The sequence below is a fragment of the Megalobrama amblycephala genome, linkage group LG4, assembly GCF_018812025.1.
Source record: "Megalobrama amblycephala isolate DHTTF-2021 linkage group LG4, ASM1881202v1, whole genome shotgun sequence".
Classification (NCBI taxonomy): Eukaryota; Metazoa; Chordata; class Actinopteri; order Cypriniformes; family Xenocyprididae; genus Megalobrama; species Megalobrama amblycephala.
In genome coordinates, this window is record NC_063047.1 from 13,703,598 (window position 1) to 13,720,412 (window position 16,815).

Here is a 16,815-nt window from a genome sequence, read left to right on the forward strand (position 1 = left end):
AAAACACATTTTGTCATGTTTAAATCCATTACTCAGAATGCCTCAAATTTTTCCCCAAGTCAGTCTGCATATTCTGTGTGGGCCTGATTATGAGTGACTCATGAAGGGCAGACAAACTGTTTGACATTTTGAGGCAATCTCTTGCTAACAAATTAGATGCTGGCTCATTTAACCAGAAAACGCCTTATGAAGTGTTTATTCAGAGGTTGGACATCATTTTAGCTCCATTTGCTTTCATTTTTAATATTTTAATGTGTAAACCCACTGAAATTGTTACAACTGAAATTGTAAATTCCAATTCAATTCTTTTTGAATTTTTAATTCAATTCAATTTTGGACTTAAAAATAAAGATAAATTCAAATTCTAAGAAATTATATACAATATATTGCCAAAAGTTTTGGGACGCCTGCCTTTACGTGCACATGACATCCCATTCTTTATCCATAGGGTTTAATATGGAGTTGGCCCACCCTTTGCAGCTATAACAGCTTCAGTTCTTCTGGCAAGGCTTTCCCCAAGGTTTAGGAGTGTGTTTATGGGAATTTTCTGACCATTCTTCTAGAAGCGCATTTGTGAGGTCAGGCAGTGAGGTCAGGCAGTGATGTTGGCGAGAAGGCCTGGCTCACAGTCTCCGCTCTAATTCATCCCAAAGGTGTTCTAGCGGCAGTGGCGTAACTTTGTTTTAAAAAGTGGGTGGGACCGGAATGTGTGTGTGTGTGTGTGTGTGTGGGGGGGGGGGTGCTGTAACTATCATTACAATAATAAATGCACAAAATTTATTGAAATAGATTATGTTTAATATTATAGTTTCATCCTTACATCTACAATAATACAAAATATTGCTAGCCTCGACAGTATTTACATTAGTCAATAAATACGTGGATCCGCAAAAAGACATTTGAATGTTCAGATGGACGAGGGGCAGAATTTTCATTCAGCATTCCAGAGGTTCTGGGTTCTAATCAGCCCTCGTATCATTTATTTTATTTTTTCTTATTAAAACGAAAGATTAGTGATTGTATATCAAGAGCAGAGACACATTTATGTGCATTTTGTTTTGTGATTATACCGGAACGAAGCTAACGACCGGAGTCTATAGCCGCAACAGCGTTAACCAATAAATTGAAGCGCTCGTCCATGTGAAGACTGCGCTGTGTTCACGAGTGCTAAGAGAACACTGTTGCTCCACTGATGACAGCGACAACGAGCAGTCAACATGTTTTCAAAAACAACACATCCCAGCTATTATCCTATTATTTAACACAAACGAATTAATTGCTAATCAACTAGAGATGTTTCTTTTGAATTAGTATATATCCGTGCCATGAGATGTTTCAAAAAGTAGTGGGGACAATATCGACCCTGGCAAAAAGTGGTGGGGACATGTCCCACCTGTCCCACCTGCAAATTACGCCTATGTCTATCAGGTTGAGGTAAGGACTCTGTGCAGGCCAATCAAGTTCCTCCACACCAAACTCGCTCATCCATGTCTTTATGGACCTTGCTTTGTGCACTGGTGTGCAGTCACGTTGGAGGAAGGGGCCATCCCCAAACTGTTCCTACAAAGTTGGGAGCATGAAATTGTCCAAAATGTCTTGGCATGCTGAAGCATTAAGAGTTCCTGGAACTAAGGGGCCAAGCCCAACCCTTGAAAAACAACCCCACATCATAATCCCCCTCCACCAAACATTACACTTGGCACAGTGCAGTCAGGCAAGTACCATTCTCCTGGCAACTGTCAAACCCAGACTTGTCCATCGGATTGCCAGACAGAGAAGTGTGATTCGTCACTCCAGAGAACATGTTTCCACTGGAGGACTCCGTTTGGAGGACTGTAGCTATTGACTCTGCAGAAAGTGCAATTTTTGTGCACGTGATTTTACGTGGCCTACCACTTCATGGCTAAGTTGCTGTTGTTCCCAATTGCTTCCACTTTGTTATGATACCACTAACAGTTGACTGTGGAATATTTAGTAGTGAGGAAATTTCACGAATTAACTTATTGCACAGGTGGCAACCTATCACGGTACCACGCTTGAATTCACCGAGCTCCTGAGAGCGACCCATTCTTTCACAAATGTTTGTAGAAGCAGTCTGCATGCCTAGCTTGATTTTATACACCTGTGGCCATGGAAGTGATTGGAACACCTGAATTCAATAATTTGGAGGGGCGTCCCAATACTTTTGGCAATATAGTATATATATATATATATATATATATATATATATATATATATATATATATATATATATATATATCTTGTAATTTACTGGAAAAGCAACATTTTCCATTATATTATATTATATTATATTATATTATATATGTAAATTCGACATATAACTTGTGGACCAGGGTAGAAGAACATTACATTCAGTATTTCTTTGACCTGCAATTCAGTAAATTTCTCGTCCCCTCATTCCAAATCAAAATGCAATTCAAGTTCCTGTGACATGTGGACAATTCAATTAAAATTCCAGCTGAACTGAATAGAAGCCAAATCAGTACTGAAAAAATCCACCCTGATGCACAAACATCTTTTCAGAATTGTCATATTTGCCTGCACTACATCAGTTTCGTGGCTGGCCATATGTATTATTCAGTAACATTAGTAATTAGAAGTTAAGCAGTGGAGATTAACTCACCTTGCGGACAGGATGATAACTCGGGCCTCTAGCTCTTTGGCTTCCTGGAGCAGAGCCGTCAGATTTGTGTCTTGGCTGAACAGGAGCACTTTCTCTGCCTGGGATTAGGACACAACATTAGTCAAGTAGTTGACTCATTCCCACCATGAACCATGCTCTTTGAGCGCTTGCGTTTTTTGTTTTTTGTTTTATCATTTTTTCTTTTCTTTTTTTGGGGGGGGGGGGGGGGGGGGGGGGGGAGGAGAGGTTTTAAAAAAATGAAGTAAAAAAAGTTTCTGAGATAAATTGCTTAAATGAAAAAAACACAAGTAAGCTTGGAGCAGGTAAAAAAAACTTCTGCATTTTCACATGCAAACTCAAGGGAATCAAGATTCCAAGGAAAAACGTGCATGTTAGAGGAAGAGGGAGAAGAAGATTGATGCAACCGGAAAGCAAAAAACAGGTGAAGGAAGGTGGTGGTGGTGGCTTCTTTCCCAACCAAAAACAAAAAACCAACAAAAAGGAAGAAATGCTGCAGAAAGGTGGGAGTAACATCTGGATAGTGCCTGTCCCACACGACCAGATCTCCACGCACTGTGTCAAAAGAATAGACTTGCAATCTTGCTGGCTGCAATACATGCATTCCTTTACACAAAAATAAAAAAGTGACAGGTGGGGGAGCGAGTTTTTGTATACGCTTTAACAGAAAAAATAACCCATTCTCGATTGAAATCATAAAAAGAATCCAAACAAATAAATAGACGTGCTGGCAGGATAAGGATCTCTGGAATCGGTTTGTTGATTGATTGACTGCTTTCTAGTGGCTACTTTCAGATAACTTTTGGGCGGCGTGCATTGACCATGCAAATATACCTTGGGTCCTCGCTTGTTGTCAAAGGACAGTTGGTCGAGGTTTTCATAGTTCCTGTTTTTACTCTGATGAATAATGTGCACAGAGAAAATATGCAGACACAGAATATTATAAACAGTTATATATGGTGCGCAGTAAAGCATTCCAACAAATCTCCACTTTTCTGCTTCAAATTGGGAAACTCTAATCCTGGAGCTTGCAAAAACATCAACAAACCTTATCTATCCTTGCATATGTTCTGAACCTGTTCACTCTTATTTTGATGAGTTCACCTCCTTTAATTCTTTTATAAATATTTCATTTTAACTTAACCTTTTCGCCTGAATTTAATTAAAACACCCACCCTGTGTGAACTCCTCGCTTTACCACAATTAATAATAAATGCTACTGCCTTCTGAACTCTATTTCGTTTAAATGCATCGCTGTTTTGTTAATTGTGCAGCACATTCAAGCGCAACCTAATCCAGTTCACGCCATCCCATCCATCAATTTACATTTTTTTTGTCAATCTACCGTAAAAGAACATCAGGTACAGCTCGTGAAACACAGCAAGTTGCTGCCACAGGACATGTCTGTTCAGACATTTGGTCCAAAATAAAATGTTTTAAGCGATCTATCAAGATAACACACATTCTTCAGAGCCACAGAATCTGGATTCCTATATTTTTCTGTTTGTCTGTCATGAATGTCTGAATGTGTTGCTTTTGCAGAGCAGAAGTAAAATTAAAGAGTAAAATTCTGCTAGATTAAATGGATGGGCATGGATTATTTGGGATTATTTTATGCATTTAATTTAAGATTTTTTTTTGTGCAGTCAGAATATGCACTGACTGTATCAGGCCTCAGTAGCTTATCATATTCTCAGACAATTTTTGCGTATTTTTTGAGTAATTAGTTGAGTAATCTTTTGAGTAACACATTTCAAGCTTTATATAGTTTTGCTGCAGTAAAAGACACAACCGAAAAGCTTTCATGAACCCTTCTACTGATTCCCAAAACAGTCTGAGAATGTGCACATTAAAACAGCTGGCCTTGGGGCAGCCATTACTGAACATGACATTGCAACGACATTGCGGGTGTCCTAAAAATACAGTGTCATGCTAATGGATTCGGATCCTGAAGAAATGTCTCTTTTTACTGAATTAAAAACCATTATATTTTCATTTTTATTATTTTGTTAGACACTGCATATGTGATTTTGCATCATACACATGTACAAATGCAAATGTTAAAGAGGTTTAATGTTCACCTGGTGTGTAAATACCCTTACCTTCAAATTTATTGTGAAATACTTTCTTTTATAATGTGAAATTTTTAGCTGCACACAGAGAAAACTTAATAAATCAGTCACAATCTGTTGCTAGGGAGAAATTCTCACAGAATCACACAAACTCAAAGCAACCAAATCCCCTGCCATTGATTTTTTTGGTTGATTTTTTGCACAGCCCCAGGCTAAGTCCCTCATTTTGTTCCTGTTGTGGATAGACAAATAGGAGAATCTGACTATGGTAAAAAAGCAATGTGAGATGAGTAGAAAAGTACAAAGTTTTGCAGATAAACCACTTAAGACGCTGCTGATGCCTCTGGCATAAATAATGTTAGCCAATGGAAAGAAATGTGTTTACACAACAGAAAAAAGGAAACATTTAACATACATAGAGGACCTCTGAGATACTGATTACAGGAACACACGCTGACTTACACACACACACTCATTTCAATTCTGGGCTGTGTGAGTCGGCAGCCCCGCATCTCACCTTCGTCTCCCTCTCCTCCAGCAGGGTTTCCAGTCTTTTCTGTGCCGCTCTGCCCTCATGGTCATCACTCACAATCAGGATGATGTGATTCCACTGGAACTCACGCATCATGTCAAACCACACCTGGGCTTGGTGGGAATAGGGCGGTACCGTGCGCAGGAAGGAGAGGTGGATGCTCTAAATGGATGGTTGGCGGAAAAGAACTGGTGAATCTCAAAGGCCCAAGGCAATTTCAGTTCATTAGGATTTAATCACTTTAACAGTAATTAATTTAGAGATGATCCCAACATCACTTCTTAGCATGCCAAGATGCCATAAGGCAAAGAGTTTAAGTGAATCTAAAAGAGTCAATCGATCATAAGGCTATGTACAGTATTTATGAGGGGTTTTAATTAAATGTCTAAAAAAAGTCCACATTAGAACTGAAACTGAGTAAACATTTATCACATTATGCTGTCCCGATGCAGGAACAGAAAACCATCATGGAGGAGGACCATTATGCAAAGATATTTGTTTTATTCATATTTATCCTCCAGAACAGGCTTTCACACAAAGCATATTTTAAAAAGTTGACTAAAGAAAAGGACAGATGACATCTGCAGCGAAACGCAGGTAGAATTTCTGTCCGAAATATACCGAGCTGCAGTCAAAGGTCAGCGTCTAGTGGTCTCCCACACTCACCTTATCGGAGTAGATGGACATGCGGGTGGTGAGGCCCACAACAGGGATACGGTAAAAGCCAGCCGTGTAGGACACCGGAGTGGGAGTCAGATGGTCGTTGGACTGGGGTGGGTGGCTCACCAAGATCGCATACACCTGAGGACATGAGGATCATAGTAAGGAGACAAATCTGAGGAAAGCGTTGTTACACTCCTGAACTAAGAAACCCTTCAATTCTGGCATTTTGGTACCTGTATATTTTACAATGCATAGTCTATACAATATATATAATTATTAAATTATACAATATATATACAAACCTACTTGACCTGCTGTCTACTACAAATATATTGATAGCTAACATAAAAATACAGGTGGTAAACTGGAAGACCATTTTAATCAAGATTGGATTTTTTCTTTTTTTTTTTGCCAAACAAAGACCACTAGGCTAACAAACATGACAATAAAATAATGGCATAGACGTTAATTAAATATTTGGAGAGGTCAGGTGGTACTGCAGTCACGTAAGCTGTAATTACGAGCTCTATGAGGATGTGAACGCTTTTTACAAGTTGAAACCTCCTTATCACGTGGGCTTTGTACAGCATTTTTTGTTCTTTATTTTGATAATATTTTGATTCTGACTAGTTTGCATTTTGTCCATTAGATTAATTTCTTTTGGGAAAAAAAAACCTCCTTATCACGTGACTTACTAGCATTCTGATTGGTCAATCGCTTCGTAGTTCGTACGGCGCCGGTCAGATATTTCTAGGCTGCGCTATGATTTACAGGGTCCCTACGCAGTGTTCACTGCTAAAACTCAATAAGCAGGGCATATCTATGTTCTTGAAAAAGTTCTTGAAAAAATGCGTTCATCAGGAAGCACAGGAATGATAACGTCATCGAGCACAGATGAAAGTCTAGTGGCAGATTTGGGACGTGATGAACTGTTGGTAAATTTCCCTGATTGCTTCCTGTGAAGTGATTCCCTATACAGTTTGCAGTGTCCTTTGGACTGAACATAAATGCTTCTGCGATCTGGAATCTCACTTAATTGGCAGTGCAGTAAAGTCCAATTCTCAGGGCACTCTCTAGGGTAATATTCTCTGTTGTTTATAGTCGCTGTATCATTCCGCTCATCCGGGTAACAGAAAATGAATATGTTCATGTCTCCAGTTTTACACGTTTTCTTGTTACTTAAGAATCTGGCGGTTTCAGTTATCGTTTGTAGCGAATATGACCCTAGAGGACTTGGATGACTTTAGTAGCCTAAGATACGGTTTAGGCCTACTTACAAATAAACTTTACAGCATTATCCTGTTGAGAAATCTAATTTAGACCTATTTGTTTCACCTTACATGTTAGGGTAACTTGCAGTTAACCTTTTTTCTTGTAGCATTTGTACATTTCTTTTCCATTAAAATGAGCAACATTTTCGTAATATAGAAGGGTTGTAATCATTTACACAACACGACTGTTTTAGCTTTTTACCTGTATTTTTATTGACGTATTTCTAAAACATAAATCAACTATTTAACCTTGCCAGACGAGCCAGTTGGCAGTGATATGTCAAAGTGTTGATCTAACAAAAAGCAGTTTGCAGGCTGGTTACCAATAAACTGTTTGCACGCTCGCGTCTGTGTGCGTGAGAGCGTATGCTAGGCGGGTGTGACTTGGATGGTAATCCGTGTTACAGCGTTGAAGTCTATAATCTCTGCCTCCATCGCTGTGTAATATTCTGCTAGAGCTTTCCTCGCAGAACAAAGCAGCTGTTATCTATGAGTCTGGCGCCATGTTGGCCTCGTTTTTCATTAAAATAGAGACTGAGGGCCAGCGGTGATGCCAGGCGCCTGGTGGAGGGGTCAGTCATGTTACCTTAAACGCTTTACATATGCTTGAATTTGTGTGTATATGACGCCACATCATGGATCACATATCCTATATACTTTGCATTATTTCAAGCTCAGTTCATGTAACCTCTGAGCAGTCTTCTTAACACGGCAATGCGCAGCTGCTGAATGCTCACTCATTGGTAAGGTCAAAATGGACCCCCGCATCCTGTTGAATGTTTTCATTTGTGCAACATGTTAAAAAACCGAGATTCGCGACAGCGCTTGACCTTGGAGAATACAAAGTTACAGTAACTAGACTAAATCTGGCTGAAAATGACTGTGAGTGAATGAATGCACGTATATGATTCTGATTTTGAAGAGTTTGTAAGCGGAAAATATGTATTTTTTTTTTCCGCGTTTACCAGAAACAGCTTACATAGCTGAAAAAACAATACAAATTAAAAAACTAAAATGAAAGCTTGATTTAAGTCTGATATAAAGTAGTAAATTCACAGGATAGAATCAAATATCAAAGATAATCTGTTAAAAAATCTGAGCTTGCTTGACTTTAAAATAAGCAGAGAAACATTAGAAAGGGTGCAAGATTTTTTGCAGTTGTAAATAAAACGAAGATTATTGTTTTACGTTTTACAATTCTGAAATAGGTTTTCTATTTCAAAATTTCACGTTTAATTCAATGTGATAGTACTGTTTCTGGGCTAATTGTGAAATTTAGGCTACTAGCAATTAAGTGAAATATTAACTAGGCTAATAAAAACATCAATTTATAGTCATTTAGACATATTAATATAGCCTAGATGTGTTCAAAAACGGTTTTTTTCTTAATTTTTCTTTTTTTGTTTTTTTCTCAAAAATTGAGAGCACGTATGACATCGCACTTTAAAATATTTTATTAACAAATGAAGACTGGTTTGCGAGTGTTACCTGGTTAGAGATGAGGTCCTCACATACGGAGAGTGCCATCTGGATAGCGTTTGGCTTATGGGTGACTGAAATAGCGTTCATCTTGAACTTATCTTTGCCGTATATATTGTTGGCTTGAGTGACAGCGTCTTTGAACACTTGTTCATATCTCTTCTGGCTCAGGACAGCTCCGATATTCACAGTCTTTGGCTCGCATCCGCCTCTCGCACAGGAGCACGAGATGAGAAAGGCGAACAGAACCAGACGCATTTTGCCCTGGATGGCAGAGGAGTCAAGCTGAGTGCCCCGTGGAGGATTCGTGTCGATGTCCGTTGATTAGGCAGATCCGCTCTCACTGCGTCCTCTCCAGCAGCACTGGAATGTGATCGCCTCAGTCTAGTCCGCTGAGGAATGGGCTTCACTCATTGAGTCCCCTCATGAAACACGTTCATATTCGAGAAAACCATGCCAACACGCCTTTGTAGAAAACGATGCTCGCTCCTGTTGATAGTCGCCTCACATATGCACACTCTTTCTCTCTCGGGAAAAGGTGGGGAAAAAATCAGTTTTGCAGTAATGTTTTAGTCATCTGATTTCACTTCTCCCTCTCTGGTCGTGATTGAATCGTAGTCAAGGTTTTGTCAAGGGTGACCTGATGCTCTGTGAGAGACGCTGTCCTTGGTGCTGAGAACTGTGCCCGCGCACTGATGCGCGCGCACTCGCAGATTACGCCTGATATCACATAGCTGTCACGGTCGAATAGACTTCAAAAACATTTACGTTAATGCGAGGAAAATCTCAGGTCATCACCGTGTGATTGAACTGATTGGACAACGTTGATGTGTAAGTCACACAAGATCAGTGCGATGTATATGTGTAAATTTTTAGATTAAAAGCGAAAATTAGATTTCAAAAGATTGTTTTTTCATATTATGTATTTGTTTTTTTTAATCTATTGTCCAGAATTTTCCTCACACGGAGGCAACCAATATTTAAACTACACTGACAAACTGGTTTATTATGGAATCTTATCATTTATGCTTTCACATTAATCTGTTGGTGATTTAGATGTGTATCTATCGTTAGCTTCCTTTAATATGACACATTACAAGTTAATGTAATCCTGCTTGCGTATTTGTAATCAATCCATTTAGGGCAACCTGACAAATCCGTGTCTTTCTTATACATTTACTATGATCATCGTTTACATGCCGACTTTTTTTCCATTCACTTAAAACAAATAGGGATGCAAGATTTTCTCATAAAAATAATCAATGTGAGCTTGTCTCCATCTATCACCCGTAGATAGCTCCAGAACAGGCGCGTTCAAGTGCTATGGAGAAATTCGACGAGACCCCTGTTACCAAGGAAACAAGCATCTCCGGCTTGAGGTGCAAGTGTTTTTTTCCAGCTACTTACAATTATGAAAACTGCGTTTTATAAAATAAATCTAACAAATGAAGGCTTCTACTAAAAAGAGTGAGAAAAATGAAATACAATCTAGAGATATAATATATATTCTAGTGTCACAGGAAAGAAATGCTTCATTTTGATGTTGCATTTAGATTACCTCATTACTGGTGCCTGGCTAGGAGGACATCACTCATTATCACAGTTAGAAAAACTGCAACTTAAGTCAGACATGGATGGAATTTTGATTATAAAGATCTTGTTTGAGTACAGTTAGTTCCATCCTTGTACCTGCTATTGTTTATCAAGTTTGCTGTTGGCACATCCAAGCACTGCCTGAGATATGACTCTGAAAACAATGATTCGATTAGTTTATATTCACAATCCAATGGATAGGATTTACAATGAGAAATTGGTTGTATGCACCAAAAATATAAATACCAAGCCTGCTACGTCACATTCACATATAGAATACATACTGTGCTTTGCACATTAGTCACACACCCACAAACACACGCAGAGGGGGATTAAGACATGACATCACTTCAGGCGCAAACAACAGCAGGGTATGGAAATACACCTCCAGCCTCTTTTCAGGACAAGCCTGCTATTTTTTTATTATCTGTTACTTACTTTCACTGCGCAATGAAGTTATGGGATCTGTGGACTCCCTATTAAAAAGAGGGGGAATCATTAGACAGCAATACACAGAGCACTGAAGTGTGGATCTCCGCAAGACAAGGGAACGTGAATAAGAGGAGATGGCAGCTGAACCACTACTGAGATGCTTCGGGCTCTCAATAAATGATACCAGCAGAGTTAGTCTCAAACTGGCTCTCAGCTCCCAAAGTGTCAGTTTGGATCATGCAGTGCTGATGTAATGTATAATGCATGCTGCACTGCTTGTTAGCGTGATTTCAGTTGAGGATAACTCTGATATGTATCTCCTACGCAAGCTCGAATGCAAACAATACAAAACATATGCAGATGCATTGGAGATAGAAGCTTTGCTTCAAGCACGTTTAGATTTTTTAAAATTGCAATTTCCTTCTGGGTTGAAGTGGGACTCCTGGAAATTTTATGTTGAAACCAAGCTGTAATGTTTAAGCCATTTTTCATTTGCTTTATCAACTTTTTTTGGAACATGTGGTACTTTCCATACATAATTGAAATCATTTACCACACGCAAAGAAAAAAAACCTATCCAAAATGTCTGTTTAATTATTCTCAACCATGCCTAATGAAGAGGCTTTTGCACATAATTATCCAGTACAACAAAAACAGACCTTGTAATGGTACTATTAGCGCAGAGGGAAATGGGATTTAGCTGAATGTTTTTATCTCTTCTGACAGACACATTCTGATATATCTAAAGGAGGTTACTTGGAATTAAACCGTGAAGTGTAAATGCTTTGCCGGGAAGGAAATACACTGCATGTGCATGCAACATTTAAAACCTTGTGGTTTTCTCTTCCACTCAGAATTTAGCAGAGCTTCAGGGCAGAGCCATTTGCAACACAATAGATGTTTTGTCTAAGCAATGTTTTAATTCTGAATAAAGCATTCCTTTGTGTATTTTCTCTTGTGTGTATACGTATGCATGTATGGGTATATTATATTAGTTAAAAGTGTTGACAAAAGTAAGCAGCGTTGGCAGTTATTGTTTTTTTGGGGGACTAGAGATGCAAATTAGCATATGCTATTTTTGCATATGCATTTTGTTGTTGCTGGAATCATGTTTTTTTTTTTTTTTTTTTACTGTCCTTATTCATGTAATAATTTAATTAATAAATAAATATTTTGAAAATGCCTGCAAGATTGTGAAGCTGAATTAAAGAAAACTCATTTTCCCCAACACACTGATGTTTGATTCATGCTAGATGTATTAAAATCATTGTGGTGTTGTGTACTCTAAGAGCAAGGAAATTGCAAAGCTGTGTGGCAGGAAAATAGCTCCACCTAATGGTGTAATAGTAGACCTTCAAGAGGTTTTTGTCATCAGAGAAATTTGAAATGTTATCTGAAGTCTCAGCAGCACATATTTAGCTCATGGTTGAGTTTTCAATTTTATGAAAGTAATAATAATATTTTGTCCACATATTTTGACTATTGCTTGTTAATTTTAATTAATTTTATTGGTAACAAATAAGGTTTCATGATAACACTTAGTTAACTACATTAGTTAACATGAACTGCACTTATACAGCATTTATTAATCGTTGTTACTGTTAATTTCAACACTTAATAATAGATTTTTAAATTAAAAAGTTGTTTCTCATTAGTTAACCCTCTATGGTACGCAATATGATATCAATGAGGAAAAAATTATTTGTGTTGTTTTTCGTGCTTAGAATTGTACACTTTAACAATATCAATAAACATTTTCATAATTTTTTAATTTATTTAATTTTTATAAGTTTGTTGCCTCGAGGCAACATTGTACCACAATGGAAAAATTTAAACATTTGGCATTTTCATGTAGAAAAAAGAAATATATTTATTGAAAACATTAATTTCTTTAACTAGACACTTAAACAAACAAATTTATCTAGTTTTTAATGTATTAAAAGTTTCATATTTAATAAAAAGTAACATTTTATATCCAGCTGTTGCCCTCAGGCAACATTGTACCATAGTGGAATGCAAGTATTACCAAACCATCATAGTATTATGTTATTATGTCAAGTTATCATATCCATCTTCATCCTCATCTCCATCTTCTCTCTCACCCTCACTCTCTCCCTGATGGATTGTCACTATGATTTCATCTTCCTCATCACAGTATGACCCCTCATTAACTCCTCATTCTCACCCTCATCAACTGCCAGTGCTACCTGTGCTTTATAGCTTTATGAAGTGCTATAGAAAATGTGCAGATCGTAATATATGCAGATATAGTATGTGAATTAGTATTCTTAGAAGTACATTACAAAATCATCTGAAAATGGCAACATATTTAGATAATTCTAACTCTTTTCCTTACAAATGTGATACATTTGTATTGAAACCTATTATGGCTGTATGGCTTTATCCGATTCCATTATGGTACAATGTTGCCTTGAGGCAACACACAGTTTTTTGTTATTTTGTCTAACACATTTTATGATATATAATGTAAATTACTTAAAAATACTTCTTTACTTGCCAGTGAAGGTGACTCATATTTTCTCATATTTTGTGGGTGATTAAATGGTTACAAACAAGTGAAAAAAGCACTTTTCAATGGAGAAAATATGGAGACATGTGATATGTGCACATGTGCTGAAACAGGACACAAAATGGACCCCTGTTGGTCATGTTTTGGTCTTTTTTGCACTTTTATTGATTAGTATTTGAGTTATTCTGTCCTGAGATATGCTTGATCAATCAATTTGTGCTTTATTTTATTAAAAACAAACTAAAATAGACCATGTTGCCTGGAGGCAACACCGTACCATAGAGGGTTAATGCACTGTGTGTGAACTATCATGAACAATTTTTCTCAATTTTTTTAACTAACAATAAATTATGTAAAAATATATTTCTTATATACACTGACAAAATTATAAACGCAACACTTTTGTTTTTGCCCCCAATTTTCATGAGCTGAACTCAAAGATCTAAGACTTTTTCGGTCCCACTTTATATTAAGTGGCCTTAACTACTATGTACTTACATCAAAAAATAAGTACAATGTACTTATTGGGTTCATATTAAATTGCAAAACACTTTTGCTGCTATTGAGGTGGGATACGGGTAAGGTTAGGGAAAGCTTTGGTGGTATGGGTAGGTTTAAGGGTGGGTTAAGATGTAAGGGATGGGTCAACAGTGTAATTATAAATGTAATTACAGAATATAATTACAGATGTAATTACATGCAGGTGTTTTTAAAATATAAGTACAATGTAAAAACATGTATGTACACAATAAGTGCATTGTATCAAATTATTAATTTATATGTAAGTACATAGTAGTTAAGGCCACTTAATATAAAGTGGGACCACTTTTTCTATGTACACAAAAGGCCTATTTCTCTGAAATATTGTTCACAAATCTTTCTAAATGAGCACTTCTCCTTTGCTGAGATAATCCATCCACCTCATAGGTGTGGCATATCAAGATGCTGATTAGACAGCATGATTATTGCACAGGTGTGCCTTAGGCTCGCCACAATAAAAGGGTCAGAAAACCAGTCAGTATCTGGTGTGACCACCATTTGCCTCACTCAGTGCAACACATCTCCTTCGCATAGAGTTGATCAGGTTGTTGATTGTGGAATGTTGGTCCACTCCTCTTCAATGGCCGTGCAAAGTTGGTGGATATTGGCAGGAACTGGAACACACTGTCGTTGTCATTGTGTACAGATCCTTGCAACATGGGGCCGTGCATTATCATGCTGCAACATGATTTGCAAAACTTGCAAAATCTGTGGCATTGTGCTGTGTGATAAAAATGCACATTTTAGAGTGGCCTTTTATTGTGGCCAGCCTAAGGCACACCTGTGCAATAATCATGCTGTCTAATCAGCATCTGATATGCCACACCTGTGAGGTGAATGGATTATCTCGGCAGAGGAGAAGTGCTCACTAACACAGATTTAGACAGATTTGTGAACAATATTTGAGAGAAATAGGCCATTTGTGTACATAGAAAAAGTCTTAGATCTTTGAGTTCAGCTCATGAAAAATGGGGGCAAAAACAAGTGTTGCGTTTATAATTTTGTTCAGTGTAGTTAACTGATGTTAACAAATGAGACATTAAGGGGAGACACTACAGGCAAAAACACTGTTTTTTCAGGCACCTGTCAATTTTGAGATTTTGCACTTTTGGGCTTTTCATAAAGTGTTTTTTCAGACTTTTGGAAAAAAACATCCAAAGTACACTTTTAAGTGTATGTTTTATAGCACTTTATCCATTTGCATCTATAGATTTCAATTACAGTAAATATCTTTAAAGGCCGTTTTCTCAAAATGAGATTTTTCTCCTGCTCTGAGTCAGAAATCTCCTCTTCAGCAGAACTTATTTACACCAAACTTTACAGTTTTACTCCTATCTATATTCTGAAGGTTTTGTAAGAATTGAAAATATCTAAAGATATTTTAAAATGAACAAAGACATTTGCTTTACTGTTTCAACCCCCTCTCTCTTGCTACAAGGGCCATTTGGAAGGCACAAAGGGGTTGATAGTGATCAAGGCCTGTAGGCCAAGACGTGTGTACATCGGGGGTCTACAAATGGTCACACCTTTAGAGTGGGGGGAAGTTTTAATCTTCTGATTGGTCAGTTTGAATGTCTCACATTTGGGTTTAAGTCACATGGTCAAGGAAGGGATAAAAGAAGATTGTAACTGTTACTCTGGGCTCTTTTTTATGCTCTTCTTTTCTTGGGCCCTCTCTGGCCCTCTCTCTCTCTCTCTCTCTCTCTCTCTTCCTCTTTCACTCTCTCTTTAACTATCTCTCAGGTAACTTTTTCATACGTGCTGTGTACAATTAATGGTATATGATTTTATCATCTCATACATCTATTTTGTAATTATTTTAAGTGTAACCATAATCAGATATTGTCATTAAACCCTTTCAATTACAAATGATTTGCTAACTATTTTTGATTTAGTAACATTAATCTGCTCCCTATTGCAATACAATATTGTCACACTATAGCAACGCTCTCCCACATATTTTGCTATTGTAACTGCGCTTATTTCCGTCGTTGGTATAAGTTGCAGTGGGTGGTAATAGACAAGAAATGTACAGTTTTCTACCATCTTGCTGATAAAGTTTCTTTAGTCGCTGGGCAAACCTTACAGCCTGAACCCCTGTAGGAGTTCCACCCTTACAGTTTTTACAGAGGGATTTGTTGATATATAGTTTGCCTGATTTTATACAACATTTTATTCCTTAAAAAATGGTGAAAATATTTTTTTTTCTGATTTATGGAGTGATAAAAAGAGATATCCAAAATTCCCCCTGTAAAAACCTTTGAATTTAATATGTCCAAAAAATTAAACGAGAACTTTGAACCTGACATCATACAATATTCAGATTTTTGTTCTAGAAATGTATGCAAATTAGCGCATATTTAATTAGATAACGCCTCATTTGCATATTTAAACATTACATTTTAGAAAACTTGTAATACAAAAAATGTTTGCAATTTTTAATGTAATCAATCACCCGGGGTAGTATAGCGATATCTATTAGTTATCTTTTTTACCCTATTCACCTGGGGTGTCTCGCCTTACCATTTTATTTTTAATTTTTTACATTTTTTAAAATAGTTTTTCTATTTCCTTTTGTAACAATTACAACAGAATGAAACAGTCATAAACTATTTTTTTTTCTTTCTTGACAACGCATTAATTAAAAGGCATGTATGGTATGCACACTAAATTATCAAGTGCTAATGATAATTATCCAGACCACTGCGTCGTGCCAGAGGATCTAGAAGTGTGAGTGGGCATGTTGAATAAGTGAGATCAAAAACAAAAAGCTGCAGAGATGTATTAAATTTAGCTTAGGCCTATTGTTGGGATTTCTGCTGGTTTCACAGCACTCACACCATTATTTTAGGCATATCAGCATGAAGCTGGAGTGTTATCTGAGTTTGCACCTGGTCGGTCTCATGTCCACATTGGCCTTTTGCTCAGGATCGGGTCTCCAGTGCTCATTGTAAATGCTATAAGGGTGTTATCTGATTGCTATCCTTTCTGGTAAGTTTTTCCAACAGCTCTTTGATATTCTCCCTTAAACAATGAATAAA

The 16,815-nt window shown here is 37.3% G+C and overlaps 1 protein-coding gene across 4 annotated transcripts in view; it reads right to left on the reverse strand.

The window, feature by feature from the left end:
* Positions 1 to 9,318, reverse strand: part of grin1b (glutamate receptor, ionotropic, N-methyl D-aspartate 1b) — a 28,541-nt gene extending 19,223 nt beyond the window's left edge. For 2 of the 4 annotated variants that reach the window (XM_048187677.1, XM_048187675.1), the window contains exons 1-5: positions 8,689 to 9,318; positions 5,933 to 6,067; positions 5,252 to 5,428; positions 3,497 to 3,559; positions 2,645 to 2,742 (exon numbers count right to left, since the gene is read on the reverse strand). In XM_048187677.1, coding sequence (XP_048043634.1) covers positions 2,645 to 2,742; positions 3,497 to 3,559; positions 5,252 to 5,428; positions 5,933 to 6,067; positions 8,689 to 8,937 — 722 coding nt within the window. In that variant the 5' untranslated portion in view covers positions 8,938 to 9,318. The remainder of the gene's footprint in view (positions 1 to 2,644; positions 2,743 to 3,496; positions 3,560 to 5,251; positions 5,429 to 5,932; positions 6,068 to 8,688) is intronic. The other 2 variants (XM_048187676.1, XM_048187678.1) reach the window with 2 other exon arrangements.
* Between the last annotated feature and the right edge of the window lie 7,497 nt (positions 9,319 to 16,815).